The 19245-nt window shown below is 36.2% G+C and overlaps 3 protein-coding genes across 3 annotated transcripts; 1 reads left to right on the top strand and 2 right to left on the bottom strand.

The window, feature by feature from the left end:
• The first annotated feature begins 643 nt into the window (after nucleotides 1-643).
• On the top strand, nucleotides 644-7833 carry LOC120332376 (nuclear distribution protein nudE-like 1). Its single transcript, XM_039399610.2, has 9 exons — nucleotides 644-808; nucleotides 1053-1206; nucleotides 1407-1555; nucleotides 2007-2143; nucleotides 2898-2971; nucleotides 3390-3510; nucleotides 5339-5439; nucleotides 5700-5824; nucleotides 6319-7833. The coding sequence occupies exons 1-9, from the start codon at nucleotides 696-698 to the stop codon at nucleotides 6383-6385; spliced, it is 1041 nt and encodes a 346-aa protein (XP_039255544.1). The 5' UTR covers nucleotides 644-695; the 3' UTR covers nucleotides 6386-7833.
• A 2020-nt stretch (nucleotides 7834-9853) lies between these two features.
• On the bottom strand, nucleotides 9854-17408 carry LOC144431182 (uncharacterized). Its single transcript, XM_078119001.1, has one exon. The coding sequence runs from the start codon at nucleotides 16515-16517 to the stop codon at nucleotides 11187-11189; it is 5331 nt and encodes a 1776-aa protein (XP_077975127.1). The 5' UTR covers nucleotides 16518-17408; the 3' UTR covers nucleotides 9854-11186.
• Nucleotides 10320-11120, bottom strand: LOC144431220 (uncharacterized). The gene has a single exon (XM_078119055.1). The coding sequence runs from the start codon at nucleotides 11118-11120 to the stop codon at nucleotides 10320-10322; it is 801 nt and encodes a 266-aa protein (XP_077975181.1).
• Nucleotides 17409-19245: the final 1837 nt, after the last annotated feature.

Genomic DNA, 19245 nt, shown 5'->3' with positions numbered 1-19245 from the left:
GTGACTATTCGTTCTGTTGAAATGTTCTATCTTATTTTTATAAGTATGGTAGGTGTAATCAATATTTACTACATGATATAGATGTTCATCAGTCCAAGACTGATCACGACTAGAAGCCTAATTAGGCTTCCGTTTTTATTTCAATCAATTCAGCCTGTTATTGATTAGTTTATAGTTTGATGCTTCTGTCTAATGCTTATTAGTATTGAGTGAATATATATTTAGACTATTGAAGCCTTTTTTTTTTATAACAAGCTTAGTACTACGGATATATCCTTCTGTTGGACTAAAGTATTAGAGTAAATCTGATCGTTATTTTGATTCTGTGTACAATTTGTCTTATCCTAAATCACTAGCATCTTGTCAAGAATGTTGCTGTGCAAGTGTGTATATATAACTTAGTATTTGACACTATCAACAAGTCAACAACATAAACTATTAGAATTTGCCAAGTGGATTTTGAGGATGCTAAATAAAGAAGTATTTTTGCTATGATTTCAGCATGATTGTAATTATTGGGGATTAGACTGTTTGAAATATGGGCAATTGCCAATTGCATAACATTTTGATCGCCTGGTCTTTAGCTGTTTAGTTAAAATGACAATTTTTTTAAATATTTCCTTTTATTCATATCTTGCAGGTGTATTGTTATTAAAATTATATATTCATAATAGAAAACATTTTCTAATATTTTAATGAAAGTTAACAACGGCATAATGTCGGATTGCGAGGAATTTAAAACAAATTTTACTGACCCTGAACAGGAATTACAATATTGGAAAAATCAGGCTCATCAATATAAAAAGATGTAAGTTTTATGGAGTTCTGAAATCTTAGCTACATCAAAAGCTAATGGTTTGTCTGGTGAAAAGACACTGTATATTGAACCACTGCATTTTAAGTAGGCCTGTTGCAATACCAGCAGTATATTTATATATACATATGTCATATATAATAAAGTACTTTATACAAAATAAATATCTGAAAATATTTCTGGATAAACATTTTTATGCATTATAAAATTTAAGTATTATTATTTTTTATATCTTCAGTGTAGGAGAAGTTCAAGATGAAATGGCAGAATTTACAGAGTCAAGCAAGGAACTAGAAAAAGAACTTGAAGCCATGAATGAAATGAATGAAAAAGAATTAAAAGATATGAGACAGAAAAATATGAAATTAAATCTTGAATGTGAATCATTGAAAGTAATTAGCTTTTTCAATATTATTCCTATATTGTGATTACAGTTATTTTTCTGGACTTCCTCGCTAAGCAATTGTATTGGTTTGGTATGTTTATTATAAATTAATAATTATCATTGTGTATATTATGCTTCTTACATATTACATAATATATACCAAATATGCTTTTTACAAATTTCCTTGCAAACATTTTCTCAAAACAGGAAAAACTAGAAATGCACCAAGCAGAAAGTCATCGCCAAATAACTGACTTGGAAAGTGCACTTGCCATGGAAACAGCATTAAAAGCAGAAAATATTAAATATATTCGAGAATTAGAACAAGCCAACGATGATTTAGAAAGAACCAAAAGGTAAGACAAATCTCATTCTAAGAAGTGAAGTTGTATTACATCAAAATTCTTAGAAATAATATTGAGTGTTGACCTTTCAAAAACATAGCTCCGTGAGCTATTCATTTACTTATTAAAATACTGACTTGGCTAATTTTTCAAACTAACTAACTGTTCAAAGAAGCAATAATATTAATGGCATTAATAAAATCTGACAACTGTAAATACATCCGAGTCATTAATTAAATAAAGTAATTTGAATCAAAATTTATTGTGGAGCTCCGTAAATAATAGTCTACCCCTTCACGGGCTCCGTCACGCCGAAAGTTTAAGATCCATTGTGCTAGGGGATACATAGCTCAGTAAAATATGGAAAAAATTAGAATACTTTTCACGGGCCAATGTGGTTGCTGGGTAGCACTTAAAAGGGCGTTGTCTAAATAAAAACCTCTTTTTATCACTTCTATTCTAGAGCAACTATTGTATCGTTAGAAGATTTTGAACAACGGCTTAATCATGCACTGGAGCGGAACGCTTTTCTGGAAAGTGAATTAGATGAAAAAGAAGCATTAGCTGTGACGGTTCAACGTTTGAGAGATGAAGCAAGAGGTATGTATTGTTTATGGTTATTTACTTGGTATATATATACTTCGAAAGTATTAATTTTTTGCAGTTTCATGTTCACTTATTTGTTGTGAGCTATTCTTTATTCAAAGTGCTGATAGCTACTCTACACTTATTAGGTGTGAATCAGCAAGTGCCTCATTAAACTCATGAACTATATCATGTTAACCCTGAGGCTATTTCTGATCTACTTTCAATTCACTTTGTATATATAAATGGATCCATCATTTAGTCATTATTTCCCTCATATTATTGCATTGTATATATTTGGTCGAAAGTATGGTTCTTCTATACAATGGTGAATTTTCTTCTGTAATAGCAATTCACGGTGATCTATATGTATAGGGTGTTCATAAAATTTTAAAATTTTTTGAAATTGCAAAGGGAATTTATCGATACCATATATTGTGTTGGTCCTCACAGATGTATTATTAAATGATGCATTTTAGAATGCTATACACTTATACAGCATAACAAACGTCATTATTTATTGATTAAGTTCAGGATACATTTCCAGAATAGTGTTTCAGTAAAAGTATATCGTAATCATACTTGTTTCAGGATTCATAATATATTAAACCAGTCCTCATGGTGGTCTTTCTGTGGTCCTTCCTTGATAGAACATTTTTTGGAAAAGGTGATATGATATCATATCTATATCAAATATTCTATCAAAAAATATAAGTCCTTATTTAGGTAGATATATGGCTTCCTTAATATGCATATTTATTTCTTTTAGATCTAAGCCAAGAACTCGCTGTAAGACAAAGAAAAGATGTTCCAACAGAACACAATGACACCAAATTAATTCAAGTATATTTATTAATTTTCTAATTCAGTAATAAATCCTTTCCCCATTGTTATCAAGATTATTTTGCTATTTGCTTTATTACTTGTACAGTAGGGGGCAAGGAGCTTTTATTTACATCAAATCAGATTTGGCAATGCCAGCAGATGATTATGAACCTAATAGGCGTACTGAGGAACAAGAGAATTGCAGCCTTATCTAACTATCAGATTTTTGTTGTGTATGTGTATTCGATTGCATATTAATTACAGTTATTGCAAAATATGTATTCTAAATTAATAATATGGATGCCTCTGTTCAGTTTTCTTTACATCCTTAGAAATCGAAGTTAGAATCTGTTTTTCATAATAGTTTGTTATACAAAATCTTTCTCAATTTGCATTGATCCACTTTTATTTAATAACAACTTAATTTTCTACACAGAGCACACCGAGTAAGCCATCAGCATTACCAGCACTCGCACGTCAACCAAGTGGGTCCTCGCCAGCAATTGCAAGAACAAATACTATTTCACAACCTTCAACACCAACAAGAGAACAGAATGGTAATGAATGTTGATTTGCATTGTAGATGGGTAATTCTATGTTAGGGTGTATGGTGTAGGTAGGGCTTAGTATTCCTAATAGATTGGTGCCTGGAAAGTTGTGAGTGGTGGGTTGTAAGTAGAATTATCAGAGACTCGGGTAAATAAATCTATTTGTGGTGTGTGATATTTGGTAAATAGTGAAAACAAGGTAGATTGAATTGGTTAAAGTTAAATAAAAATGATCAAAAGTCACTAAATATATTAATCGGTAGGATTACTGTTGCGTTGTTAATTGAAAGGAAAATTTCTGGAATATATGACGATTTCACATGCATGAGCATGTACTTTTATCCTACTTTTTTGACATTGTTTATAGATAATTTAATTTAATTTGTTTTCCCCCTTTCACAAATCTAAAAATGATTGCTTTACGGTATTGGTAAATATTTGAATGCTCTTACTTGGAATGCATGATTACAAGAAATGATTTATGGCCTGGCTTGTCTCAATTTTTATATTTCATGGTGCTACTTCAAAGATAAATTCCTACAAGCTATGTGGCAGGCGCATATTTTTATATTTTGTACATAATTCGATTTGTAGTATCTAGCATGATTGATAGATTTTCCTGACTGTCGATAAGGGGTAATGAAACGTCCTTTATTAATTTGTCATTATCCAACAAATAAACCTTTGGTAACATAATCGTCGAACTTTGATTTTAAATGAGGAAATATCATATTTTGTAAGTTGTAGCATAAAGCAGAATGCAGCAGATATAGGCATCTATTCTGTTCAGTGCTATACCAAGTATACGTTGAATCTCAGTGAAATTAAATTTGTGGCATACTCTCTGTTGGTTCAGTTACTGACTGTATAACCCAAGTGGTTTTTGAGTGTCTCGTATAGTTGATGTTTTCGCTGAAGTGCTTATTATTATGATAGGTGGGGCTATGTTATATATGTATATATGCTAGATTTTTGTTATATAGATTTATATTTGCATATTTTTGCTCAATATTCCGCCTTCAAGTCATCTATTTTCAAAGTTCATTCTACCAGATGTTGCCAAGTATTGTTGTCCAAGTATGAAGAATTTTTTTTGGAGTAGCACCTGTAGGCCTATGTGTTTTAATAACTTTGTTACGATGACATTTTGTGCATGACTTTTTGCCAAGCCTCCTATCTGTTGATCTATCATATTACAGTACGTGGGTGGAGTAAACGAGCTCACGATGTACATTCTTGCATTGTTCATTGGTGCTGCTTTTGCACCGAAGAATGACACCCTTCATTTCAAGAAAGGGCCGATTTGCCCAGTCGAGCAATGGGAAGATGACATCGTCGATCGTCATAAAACTTAGTACGCATCTCTATAAACGTAGATTCTTTTCTTCATCCACATACTGCTTCTACTAATAAAACAATTTTTTTTATAAAGTAATTTCTAAACACTGCAAAAATTATAGAAATATTTACCGGTGTCTCTGCTAATAATAGATTAGTTTAGTATGCTAGAAATTTTTTTTCGTAATTTGTTTCAAATATTGGATTAGTGTCTGAAACAAGATAGTTCGACGGTATACTATGTTTTCATAAATTATAATTATTCTTCATCTTCCTTATTTTTATTTTCAAATTTTGGAATTGAAACATCATTGAAACTTATTTGCAAAAAAGTTTGTTTTTATCATTATTTGAGGTTTGCATAGTGCTTGAGAATTATGAACAATCTTCTGTTGTTGCTAATTAACAACTTGAAAATAAGCATGCTATTTCAATTCATGGTGATTTGCTGTTATATGATCAGTGTATATTCTATTCTTTGACTTATTTTTATTTTTAGGAATTCTACCTCAAAGTTCAACGCCTAAACCTGCTCCTCTAACTCCATCTGCTCGTGTTTCAGCATTAAATATTGTGGGTGAATTACTGAGGAAAGTTGGTGTAAGTCCACTGAATATGGATGTACTTGGCATGTGGTTTTAGAGAATATATTCTGATTTGTCTCTTTCATTTACTAAAACAACCAGCCGCTTGGATGAAAAATTATTGATGCTGACAGTATGTTAGAAATATTTTTCCCGGAATTTTTTTTATGTTTTGACGCTACCAAATTAGAAAATGTAACCTTAAAATGATGCTACCATCATTATGCCTTTTGCTTTTAGAGTTTAATCAGTTTCTATCTTTCTATCATTTTTCAGGCACTTGAAACAAAGCTTTCATCTTGCCGAAATTTTGTACGGGAAAGTCCGTCTTCACAGAAAGTGTCAAAATCAAATGTTTCTCAGCTTGAGTCTCCAGGTTGGGAACGCCAAGCAACAAGAAGGTAAAATCTGTAGTTTATTGAATTTCTCTTTTGATGAAAAGATCGTAATCACTCATAATGAATACTTCTCAACTTTGACTCTAAATCATTTCCCAAGGTTGCCAATTATCGTTGTTATACTAGAGTAAATTTATTGTATGAATACCTGTATAACCATCATTTTAGATTTGTTCATTATGCATATAATATAGTTAGATCTTTGCGATTATTTTGTGCTGTTGATATATTGTGATACGATATGGGTTCTTTTTATTATCAGTCTTAAACCATTCTGATTAAAAATCATTATGGATAGGTATGAAATATGTTGATTTCAATATGATTCATAGTCTTTGCAATCAATGAATGATTGTTCAATTCTAAATGTCGTAAGGCAATATTTCAATCATGAATTGTAACTATTCTTACCTAGCACTGAAAGGTGAAAATTTTTATGAATACCGCCGTGTTCAGTAAATATATAACAACCCTATAATATGATTCTTTTTTTGCAGCAATGGTACTGCTGGGATATCGAACTCAAAGAATGCAATTACAACATCAATGAAAATTAGTGTTTAATATATTTCCATCATTCTTCTGCTATATTGCTTCAAAATAACAACTAACAGCAAAAATGGGCTGAATGCCAAAAATGCAAACAGATCCAAATAAAATGCGATACCTGGAGTGAAAAGTGTTAAGGTAGATGTGTAATATGGCTGTTAGGTTGGTTTAACAATGACATCATATCATCAAAGAGAGAACAATAAAAAGTTAAAGATTACGTATTATCTGTCATAAATGCTTTATTCAGTCATATTTCCATAAGTAAAGAATTGTACTTTGTTTGCTTCAGTATTTCACACATGTAGGGTGCCTGTCATTCACACATGCATTTGCTTGGTGTATTGAGAAGTCTCTATTTAGTTTGGCTAGTTATTGTGGCATCCTGGATATATATGGTACACCCTTGAAACAATTATTATTTTAGACAAAAAGTGCTTTACTTAATGTATTGTTTGTTCAGTTGGTGAGACTGTAAGCGTTCAATGTTCACATTGGGTCGTCTTTTAATAAATCAAACATTTTTTGATTGCGCAACTCTGTGCATCATTGTTGCTTATATTGGTCAACATATTATTCTGTAAAATGCTTATTGCAATTAGCCGTCCTTTGCAACTACTTATGTATTTATCAGTATTGTTCTTTGAATGCAAGGTTTTTGCAGGTGGTTCCAGTTTTACTTATCAGAGTATTTTTATATGTTAAGTAATCACAAAGAACAATATCATTCTATGCTTAGCTTATGCTGTTATTTTAAGGTATACTTTTTATTTTAAGTTATATTTTTATCTATTTGACATTGGTTTGTTTATTAAAATATTATTGGATGTTGTAGTTTGTATGCTTCACAAGTAACTTGCTCTTCAATGTCTGGCCAAACCTGGATATTACATAGGGTGAGCCACTGAGACAACATAGGAGTTTGCTTGCTGCTCAAACCTGGTTTATGTTTGCTCCTGGTAACTACATCATAAAGCAATATTGAATGAGGCCCAAATCACTTTCTTTTTACCATGTTTACCTTTCCAATCTCTATAAACTGTCATCTTACTTATTGTGCCTGTCGTTTTTTTGCAAGAACAGTCGTCACAAAGATTGTACATGTCTAACTAATATTATTTGCTCTGGATGTTATTAGGTTCATTCTTATCAGCTATTGATACTATTTTGAAATTTTAACATACAATGGGAATATGGGATTCGGTTCAATTTATTGATAATCTTTCCCTTCAAATGTGCAGGGTCTCTGAACATTTTTGTCTGTCTGTAAAAGTGGGAAACACGAACCTCTGTTTCAATTCTGTTATAGAATATAGTAGTCATCTAACATAGTCTTAATTTTCCATGCACTGCTATTAGGCCATTTTAAATAGGTGACAGACTCATCGTACATGAAGATATGTTAACTTAAAGTTATTACCATACTTACTGTTTTTTTGCAAATTACAACGTTTTATTTTAAATCTATGGTATCAGCATTTTGTATGGAATTAGGAAGCAGTAGAAGATTTTCATCTGAGATACCTTTCAGCCTTCAGTAACGAGAAACATCTTACCACTGACCCATTTATTTTATGCAAAATTTTAGTTTGGGGAATTTGCATGCACCATGCGTTCAAATTCTGTAAAACTATATCAGGCACATGGGAAACGATGTAGTTAATACTTTTTCTCAGAGTAGAACATTCAACATGTACTTGGACTGATAAAAAAAATAGATGATCATGATCTATTTATTCAGAGTGGGAAAACCCTTTTCTCGTACCGTATTACTTAATTCTTCAGTCGATATAACGTGGTTAAATTTTTAACTGCGACAAACAGCGCTTGTATACGTCGTAGACAGTTAGAATTAGATGACCGCATACGCTTTCTCCCATTGCCATATAAATATCGTTGCCTTGGTCGCGCATTCAGTAAATTATACCATCATTTATTCATGCAGGGATCTGTGGCTGGTATTCATCTACTTTCGCACGTATCATTTCTCCTGCGCAGGAAAAGTATATTAATGACGTATATCTGCTTTCTGATTAGTTTATTAGAGTTAGACCTGGAAACTTTATGGCGATCTCGCAACTGGTTTGAAATAGTGCTCAACGGGGATACTTTTCCATCCAAGCACTTTGAAACGTTTGACGCTCGTCGCCAACTTTCTTGAGTTCCCTAGATATTCTAAGGCTAATTTTAAAAAGTGAACTAAACTGATATTTACAACTTGCAGTAGGCGGGTAACCGAAATATAATAACGGACATGTGCTTACTATGCTTATTCACAACAAACGCCGTATAACACCCATTGTTACAATATAAATAAAGTGCACAGACACAGGTGATAAATTTATGAGCAATTTTTGTTTTGTGCAGGTTTGAGGTCGGTGTATGGCCACAAAACATTTGTTCACGAGCAGCAGTTCGGCGATCAGTGATCACTAGTTTAGACTTTGTATAAATGATTTCATATATCAGCGGCTGAATCGTTACCGGATGGCTTGAATACGCTTCACAATCGGCTGTAAAACTTTCAAACTAAGTTATACCAACTTTCCACATTTGTGCGTATGTATGATCACACCGATGACCTACCTCCAGTCATCACTCCGTTTTCACACTCGTGGCTTTAAATATTTGTTAATGATTCAGTTGATAAGTATTTGTTAATTATCCGGTACATTAATTAAAATGTGCGCTTTGTTAGGCGAGGTTCGCGCATGTCATATGAGCAAGGGCATGCTTACGACACTGGGGCAGCACGTTGAAGGGGTGGGTTTGTTGCTTAGTTTGATAATTTAAATATATATTAATAATACAAACATTTCACTCTCATTTACCTTTTAATTTATTTTTTCTCAATATACAAAACATCTATAATTTGATCATACCCCGAATTTTCCTTGAAGTTACCTATAGTATAAGAGGCATCATTATCAGAAACTCGTCCGGGCAGCAGAAAAGTTTTACACGCCCCTGCATGTGTGTCAGCGGTATTTTAACTTAGGAAGGCGACATCTAGCCCGGTGGAATGAGTGGCGGAAAATCGTTGAAAATTTTTGAATATTTAACAAAATAAGTTCTATACTATATATATATATTGTAACGCCCGGAATTGGATACTCAAACTGCGCTACGTTTATACCCAACCACTGTCAAGTACCACGTCCCGGTTCTCCTACAATTTGCAATGCAAACTCGTAACATTAAGTCCCCACTCACAGTCTTGAACTTTTGAACCCAACACCTCAGAAGATCACACGAATTGGAAGAACTTTGTTGTAATATTCCGCTTGAAATCACGACAGAATACGGCAATAGCATTCACAATGCACATAGAGTTTGTGGATCAACTAAAGTTTGAATTTCAATAATACACGCACAGAGTTTGTATGAGTTTGTGATTAACACACTGAGCACTGGGTTTGTGTCAGAGTCTGAGTTTGATTACAAATATTGATAGATTCCGGGATTAAATAACTAAATAAAATACAGAATAATTAGTAAACATTAATACACAATAAATCCCTGACTATCCTATATCCTAACATAATGATTCCCTAGCTACATTATAAACATAGCAAAATCTACTAACTACAAAACACACTCAACTAAATCCTAAAACACCGGCAAAGCATATGACTGCAGATTGCACCATCACAGCTCGTCTCCGCTCACGCAGAACCGAGAGCAATACAAGAAACTAACTATAGAACAAGAGTCGTCGTCGGTCGATTGCCTCAGCCAATAGCGTGCAAGACAAACATATTGCGACATAGCTACTATTCCCACTCTCTCGAATACGATAAAGAAATAAACAAGAACTACCAAAATGCGACCTGCGTCCATTACACCGGCCCCTAAGAACCGTCTACATCCCACGGTTATTACCGACCACCAAAAGGACGCATGTCTCATTTTCACGAAATGAAAACATGAAAAACAATATATACAAAAATTACACAACTCCCTCTAACAAACACAATTTACGAATGTCTCGCATGTAACAAGAATCCGCAGTCCTCACACGTACACTGCGGACATGCCCATCTGAATCAGGAAATACTTCCTCGATTAACCCTTTCGGCCAGAATCCTCTCTTAGTCTTTTCATCCACAATGAGAACAATATCTCCAATGGCAAAGTTTCTCACAGGCTTGTGCCACTTTTGCCTCAACTGCAATGTTGGCAAATATTCTTTCAACCACCTCTTCCAGAAACAATCTGTCATTAATTGTACCTGGCGCCACGACTTCTTATATCCATCTGCTTTCATGAATTGATCAGGAGGTAGATTCGGATTAGGCCTACCAAGTAACAACATATTAGGACTCAAAGTTGCGAGATCATCCGGGCTATCTCCAATCGGACAAATTGGTCTCCCATTTAAAATGCTTTCACACTGTGTTGTAAATGTATGCAGAGCATCATCATCTAATAATCTCTCCCCAGCAATTGCTCTCATCAATTTTCGAGAAGATCTTATCATTCTTTCCCATGCTCCATTTGTATGTGAAGCCAAAGGTACAGAAAAACACCATTCAATGTTTTGCTGTTGCATAACTTTAGAAATTTGATTTTGATTCCAATTTTGAATCCCTTCACGAAGTTCTCTCTCAGCACCAATGAAGTTTGTTCCATTATCACTGTACATTTTCCTTGGTCGTCCACGTCTGTTTATAAATCTCTGAAACACATTTATGAACGATGAAGTATCCAGTGACTTAGCAATCTCGATATGAACCGCTCGTGTGGCCATACAACTGAACATACATCCATATCTTTTCTCCTCACTCCTGCCTCTCTTCACTAATATTGGTCCAAATTAATCACAGGCAGTTTCCATAAAGGCATGATCACTAGGTGTCACTCGAACCTTTGGTAACGGTGCCATCACTTGCTCCCCCACCTTAGAGTTCCATCGACAGCAAGTAAAACATTTGCTCAATCTTCGACGCACAGTTGCATGTCCCTTAATAATCCAAAATTTCTCACGAATTGCAGATAAAACATGCAAAGTACCACTGTGACCTTCTCTTTCATGATACATGTCAATCACCAAATTAGTAACATAACTATCACTCGGCAAAATTACTGGATATCTACTTTCCAATGGCAAATGTGAACGATCAAGACGACCACCAACTCTCAAGATCCCATCCACAACAATAGGATTCAGTTTCTGTATTGATCTCATCTGCTCATTTCTTGATAATGACTTCTTTGGCGTCCTGACAATCTTTTCTTCCAAAGATGAATGATTATGCAAAGCATCGATTTGTTTTCCAAACTGCTCTCTTTGCACAAATCTTACTATGCAATCAATTGCACAGTGTAATTCACAAATCTCAAAATGTCCTGTTTTCAGCTGACCGACATCTCCATCACCTCGAGATTTAGCCACCTTCCATCTGAGATAAGATCGATATCTCAAAAGCCAAGCTGTCGATCTCTGAAGTTTCTCCAAAGTAGAGTATCTCGAAAGCAAATGCTTGATTGGATTTTCCTTCAAGTTATCTCTGACACAATACACAGATAAATCTTGCTTCAATTCAGGGTCATTATTTAATATGCCACGAATAGGTTTTGATTTTGGCCATAGGCTTTCTTCTCTCATCAAAAAAACAGGTCCCTCAAACCAAATCTTTGCCTTGTCCAACTGATACGGTTTCAAACCTCGAGATGCAATATCAGCCGGGTTACATTTCGTGTCAATATGTCTCCACTGCGAAGGCTCTGATCCCTCATGAATAACAGCAAGACGATTCGCCACAAAAGTATGAAAGCGTCTTGTCGTATTAGTGATATACTGCAACACTGACATTGAGTCGGTCCAATAAATTACTCTATCAATTTTGTACTCCAGCTGAGTCTTCACAAACTGACCCAACTTCACTGCTACTACTGCCGCAGTCAACTCTAGCCTTGGTATAGTCACTGGTTTTGAAGGTGTCACTCTTGACTTTCCCATAACAAAACTGCAATGCACGGTTCCATCAGACTTGTTCAACATTCGCATATAGCATGCACATCCATATCCGGTTTCACTTGCATCACAAAAAATATGCATTTGAATTTCACTAGGGTCATTCATATCTGATGATTTCAAACAACGAGGAATAGAAACACTTTCCAGATGCGGTAAATCTTGCAACCAGTTCATCCAGCAAGCCTTTTCACCATCAGGAATTTCATCGTCCCACCCCAAATCTTGTGTACATAATTTCTGCAGAATTTTCTTCATAGGCAAAATAAATGGCTGCAGAAATCCAATCGGATCAAATATCTGGCTCATGGTAGAAAGCATACCCCGTCTTGTAGTTGGTTTGTCTTTCACATTCACCTTGGTCACGAATTTATCCAAATCAGTATCCCAATATAACCCCAGGGCTCGTTCCACCGGTAGATTATCAAGATCCAAATTCACCAAAGTCTTTGCTCGCTCACTTTCTGGAATTTGCTCAAGCACCTCTCGACAATTGCTGATAAATTTCGTCAGATGGAATCCACCACTTTCCAGTAGAACAGACAATTGCTTAACCAAGTTTATAGCGTCACCACTCTTTGCTAAGGATTTCAACAAATCGTCAACATAAAAATTCTTCAGCACAGTATCAACTACCGATTGTTCAACACCCGGCTCATTATCTGAAGCACATTTCCTCAAGGCGAAACCTGCAACTGATGGACTTGAACGGCTTCCAAATATGTGTACCAACATGGAATAGTCACTTGCTTGAGATGACAAATCATCATTCGGCCACCACAAAAACCGAAGCGAGTCACAATCTTCTGGCCTCACTCTCACCTGATGGAACATAGCCTTGATATCTGCCATCACACCAATTCTTTCTTGTCGAAATCTCAAGAGAACTCCAGCCAAATTATTCGCATAATCTGGTCCTTGTAATAAATTATCGTTTAAGGAAACCCCACGAAAAGTTCCGGCCCCATTGAAAACTACACGGAATTTTGATTGTTTCGTACTATGATGCCCCAAATAAAAAGTTTTGTCACTAGTCACCAATTCATCATTAGGTATTTTTCTCGCATACCCATTGTCCAAGTAATCATTTATCACGCTCTTATAACACTCAAACAATTCTGGGTCTCGAATAAATTTTCTCCTTTGGTACATTAATTGTTTCTCAACCATGGTACGATTATTAGGAAGTTTTACCTCTTTATTCTTCCATGGGAGTCCCACTTCATAATGTCCATTAACTTTACAAACAGTTTTTTCCATGATAGACAATGCCCGCTTGTCTTCAACAGACAGTGAGGATGCAGATTCACATGCATTATCATTAAAATCATGCTCATAAATTTGACACAATTGGCGATGTAAAATATTATCATCACAATGAATAAAATTCACAAAATTATTATCACAATTAGAAACACTCTCTGGGCCAAACAGTGTCCACCCCAACAAGGTTTTCACCGCTCTGGGCTGTCCCCTTTTCCCGCGTTTAACCTCTAACACATCATGGGCATCTGGGACATTTGAGCCTATAAGAAGCTTGACCTCCCTATCCGTATTATCAGAAATATCAACATGGGAAAAATGTGAATACAATTCAGTATCACGCACACTGGGAATACTCGATTTTAAGTTTGGCAAACGCTCAACAGTTAGAACTCTATCCAGCACTAGGGAGTTGCCTGCACCCGTTGCAGTCAACGCTACCTCAAACCCCTCTTGGATTTTATGACCAGTCACAGTCTGCACAGAAAAATTGGTTTTAACCCCACTTATACCTAGCTCCCTCATGAGCCCACTAGTACAAAGGGACACCGTAGATCCCGGGTCTAACAGGGCATAGGTTGATATCTCCCTACCTCCTATGGCCTTACCCCTGACCGTGACTGGCAACACTTTGAGTCTAACATTCCCAACCCCTCCCGTAGCCTCCACGCTACAGGAAGTTGCTCCACATGTAGCTTTCTCACCGGCCCCACTGACCGGAGCACTCGTCTCTTTTCCTGAACAAGAACTTACAGGATTAGTAGAACCACCCGGCTTTTGCCGAGGTGGGAAATGCAGCAGCACATTGTGCTTTTTGCCACATCCATCAACATTGCATAACACATTGCGGGTACACTCATTTGCTTTGTGACCACTCAAAAGGCAATTATAACACAATTCATTTCTGCCCACCCACAATGATCTTTCTTTAGGAGTCATTTTCTTAAACTTCAGGCATTTCCATAATGGATGTTGATTACCTGACCCACAAAAAGGACAATCAAACTTTGCAATGGCCCCCCTACTAGGTATAGCATTGGAATCGGTCACAAAGGAGGACACCCTATCCCTAGTCTTGGGAACAGTCCCTCGTTTAGGACTTCTCGACTTTTTCTGTTCCCTATTCGAACAGACAATCTCCCCATACATGGTAGAAGCACCACGAGCAATTTGCATAACATAATCCTTTAAATCGGAAAACATTGGTTCCCTCCCCACCTCATAAATGCCGCTTGCAATCTTAGCATAGCCAGACTGCAAATCTTCAGGCAACCTGGAAAAAATCTTTTTCAAATTAACACTATTATTAAGATTATCCATACAATCCCATTGGTCAAAAACAATCTCACAATTATCCATTAATGTTACTAACTTATGCAAGTCAGCAGAGTTATTATCACGAAGAGGTTTTCCTTCAATCAATTCTTTCATAAAGGAATCTATAATCATATGTTTTTTGCCAAACCTCTCATTGAGAATGTCTAGGGCCCGCTTGTAACCCCTTTCCCATGGTTTAGTAATTACACATGACCGAATTGCCTCTCTGGCAATGCCCTTCGTACATTTTAAAAGAATAATAAGCTTACGATTTGCTGGAATATTTTCCACATCCACTGCTGCTGTAAATTCACTCAGAAACTCTGGATACCTCAGTGGATCACCATCGAACTCAGGTAGATCAACTTTCAGATGTTCACCCATTGATGCTGGACATGTAGGAACCACCGGATACACAGGAATTGCAGGAGAGCTCAAAGATGTCACTGCTACACTCGAACCGTAGACATTCTGGACAGGAACACTGCTCACACGATGATATTCACCCATTCCAGACACGCCACTCGTGACTGGGAATTGGCTCGCCACCGACACACCACCTGTGGCCGGGGCATAACTCGACACCGGCATGCCACTCATTACCGGATTGTAAACACAATGTCCAGATTGTACAAACGATGTGACAGGAACTTCGGACGATCTCTGCAGTCCAGGATTAGACATGTTTATAGCATTAGTCAATGTTGACGTCATCAATGGCACACGAACATCAGAAAAGTTTGTCTTTACAGGGGAAACCACAGCAGGACTTGATATAGGAATGTTCTCTATTTTTCTTTCAGGAATCGGCTGCAACTCAAATGATGAGGGTTCAGTCTTTACAAAAGGCACATTAGATTTAGGATCATAAATGTTCACAAATTTAGGTTTTGTCAATGGCTCTATCCCACTGACCAAGTTTTCAGAGGCACAACTTGTATACTCCAATTGATTGCTATCCAAATTAGAACTCATGATAGATCCTTCAGTTTCTTCGAAACTCTCAGCTATCAATTTCGCTTCATCTGCAAGATATTCCGCATCCAAAGCTCTTTTTTCAATGTTCAATTTCTCCTTTTCCAAAGTAGCTTGTTCACGTTCACGTTTAGCTTGAAGATCAGCTAGCTTGGCATCCAAACGAGCTCTGGCAGCTACTGATGATCTCACAGATGATTTATTTGAAGATTTACTTCTATGAGAAGCAACACTTGTTTTTCTTGATTTACTAGACACAGAGTTATTTTTGCTGGCGGCAGCATTGTATCGCTGCAAATATTCCCCATATAATTTATCACATACCGCTTTCTTTCTGAAAATTTCATCACACTTTACAGTCGCTTCTTCAAACTCAAGCTTGTCCATCTCCAGACCGGTATTGACAGAATTTCGAAAGTCTTCACAAGCATTAATACAGTTCTCAAATGCAGCATCCACAGCTTCTTTTGCACCCACAACCTCTTTGTATTTCTGTGGGTCCAGCATTAGATCCTCAATGGTTTTCAGAAGCTTTGTAAAGTGGCTTTCATATCCCGCACGAGATCTTTTCTTTTTCATTCGCAGTTCAGAAACAATACCATCTTCATCAGACATCTCGCAATATGAATAGCTTTATTCCGTTATGAAATTGTCCACGATAGAATGCAATTATTCTTCGAAATTGTAGAATAACTATGTATTTGAAATTCTCTACGTAAAACGTAGGAGACGAATCTTTATTTGTAATTGTGTAACGCCCGGAATTGGATACTCAAACTGCGCTACGTTTATACCCAACCACTGTCAAGTACCACGTCCCGGTTCTCCTACAATTTGCAATGCAAACTCGTAACATTAAGTCCCCACTCACAGTCTTGAACTTTTGAACCCAACACCTCAGAAGATCACACGAATTGGAAGAACTTTGTTGTAATATTCCGCTTGAAATCACGACAGAATACGGCAATAGCATTCACAATGCACATAGAGTTTGTGGATCAACTAAAGTTTGAATTTCAATAATACACGCACAGAGTTTGTATGAGTTTGTGATTAACACACTGAGCACTGGGTTTGTGTCAGAGTCTGAGTTTGATTACAAATATTGATAGATTCCGGGATTAAATAACTAAATAAAATACAGAATAATTAGTAAACATTAATACACAATAAATCCCTGACTATCCTATATCCTAACATAATGATTCCCTAGCTACATTATAAACATAGCAAAATCTACTAACTACAAAACACACTCAACTAAATCCTAAAACACCGGCAAAGCATATGACTGCAGATTGCACCATCACAGCTCGTCTCCGCTCACGCAGAACCGAGAGCAATACAAGAAACTAACTATAGAACAAGAGTCGTCGTCGGTCGATTGCCTCAGCCAATAGCGTGCAAGACAAACATATTGCGACATAGCTACTATTCCCACTCTCTCGAATACGATAAAGAAATAAACAAGAACTACCAAAATGCGACCTGCGTCCATTACATATATAATAATCAATTTGGTAGTAGTCCGATATTCGGAGATGAGGATAGGTTTGCGGCCTCGCATTTTGTTACATCACATTTGCTTACATCCAAACTGAAAAACATATTCGGGATATCAGAAATGTAAAATAAAGCACATTTTGAACAACACAGCATCTGTGTTAATATGTCATCATATTTAATGTGGCTCTATTCAATGGATGCAGTTTTATTATTTGCTTTTGCATTAGGTATATATATATATATATGTTGGATTTTTTGAAATCTAAAGTAGCCTATTAAACGTGAATCAAATTCTGGTCAGAAAGTAAAAGTAGGGGAAGGTGGGGCACGTTGGGACATGGGGCACAGTGGAAAATCAGCTTTCACACTCGTACTATATCCGCATTCCGCAATCCTGTCCGCGGTTCGAAGTTTCAATCCGCCCTTCGGTCAGTTACAACGTCCCCGCAAACGGGCAACGGACGGGTAAAGCGGCGCAAGCTATGAGGTGAAATTGGTTTTGGGAGGTTGAAACTAAAATTTCACCAATCCAATTTTTTCTTTTTTCTACTTTAGCATTTCCAACAAGACAAACCACCGTCTGATATTTTTCAGCTTTACTCCACTGTAAAATATTCATAACGTTGGCGAGTGGATGTGCCTTCCGAATTTCGCCGTGAGACGGTCTGAAAATATTTGTTTCCTATGAGGAACAATGGACCGGGGTTCAGTGGGACATGCCCTACAAGGCACAATTCGAGAGTGTTTGATACAATAAGTGCTTAGAGATTTAGAGATGCGTTATATTTTGTGTAATAATATGGTTTCTTTCGACCCATGGCCCAATATGGAATATATTCGAGAATCAATAATATTTCCAGATTTAGATTCGAGGAAGGAAATAATCAAATTTGTTTGCGAAATTTTTTGTCAAAATATCTGAACTATTTCAGTTGAACATTGATTTTAAGAATATTAAATCTTCAAATTTGCAGTCTCCCTGTTCTTTAGACGATTATGCTGGTTAACTGCTTATTTTTAAGGGCATACTTAAATTTTGACAGACTGACCCATTGTGCCCCAGGGTCTGTCCGAATTTGCCCCACAAGTGGGGTACAGTGGGACACTTGACAGACGTTTTTCAAACCATTTTGGTAGTAAGATGTGTGCCGCAAGGAAATTTCTTAGTCGTTGAATAAAAGCTACATCTATAGCAACTAACCCCCAAATGTACCCCATTTCATGTTAAAAATATGAAAACAAAGTTAATTTTCCCCAAAATTCGAACAAAGACTTTCGTAGGAATCAAATTACACCAGTTTTAAGAACATAACATGTTCCACCCAGTCATTATCAAATTAAAATCTATATTCTCAAGACCTTTGTCACTGATTGAAATAATTATATCTAAGTTCCCATCCGTACGATGTACATAATTACCCTTATTGAGATAATAGGAGTTTCTGTTTATAACGTGAATCACGAGCTCACGTTTACAGCATTTAATTGGATTTATGATCAACGTATAAATACGACTCCGATATCTTTCGATAGAAAGAAGACGATGTAAACCATTCAAAGCGAGTGTGGATAAATGTTTTAAGATTTGTATTCTGTGTGTTGTGGAAATTTACAAATAAAAACAAATAGAGATTTTTAACGCATCTTCATTCACGTGGGCGTTGAAGCTGAAGAGTGAACGGGTGACTTGCAAGTCAGAGACAATCTACGAAATAGCAATATACGGTAACATCACATTCATTTACCAATAATACATGCTATAAATGGTGACAAAGCCGACTTGAATTAACCTTCTGAAACGGAGCAGATCAACAGGGTTCAACCACAAGTACGGACA

Source organism: Styela clava, chromosome 13 (genome assembly GCF_964204865.1).
Source record: "Styela clava chromosome 13, kaStyClav1.hap1.2, whole genome shotgun sequence".
Taxonomy (NCBI): domain Eukaryota; kingdom Metazoa; phylum Chordata; class Ascidiacea; order Stolidobranchia; family Styelidae; genus Styela; species Styela clava.
The sequence above is the reverse complement of the archived record's forward strand: the minus strand, read 5'-3'. Positions and strand labels throughout refer to the sequence as shown.

Bases quoted from the DNA above. Each gene is read 5' to 3' on its own strand.
- LOC144431182 (XM_078119001.1), bottom strand. From the start codon at position 16,517: ATGTCTGATGAAGATGGTATTGTTTCTGAACTGCGAATGAAAAAGAAA.
- LOC120332376 (XM_039399610.2), top strand. From the start codon at position 696: ATGAAAGTTAACAACGGCATAATGTCGGATTGCGAGGAATTTAAAACA. The intron at 3,511-5,338 runs GTAATGAATGTT...TTTTATTTTTAG, and splicing joins ACCAACAAGAGAACAGAATG to GAATTCTACCTCAAAGTTCA. The intron at 5,825-6,318 runs GTAAAATCTGTA...CTTTTTTTGCAG, and splicing joins GAACGCCAAGCAACAAGAAG to CAATGGTACTGCTGGGATAT.
- LOC144431220 (XM_078119055.1), bottom strand. From the start codon at position 11,120: ATGGCCACACGAGCGGTTCATATCGAGATTGCTAAGTCACTGGATACT.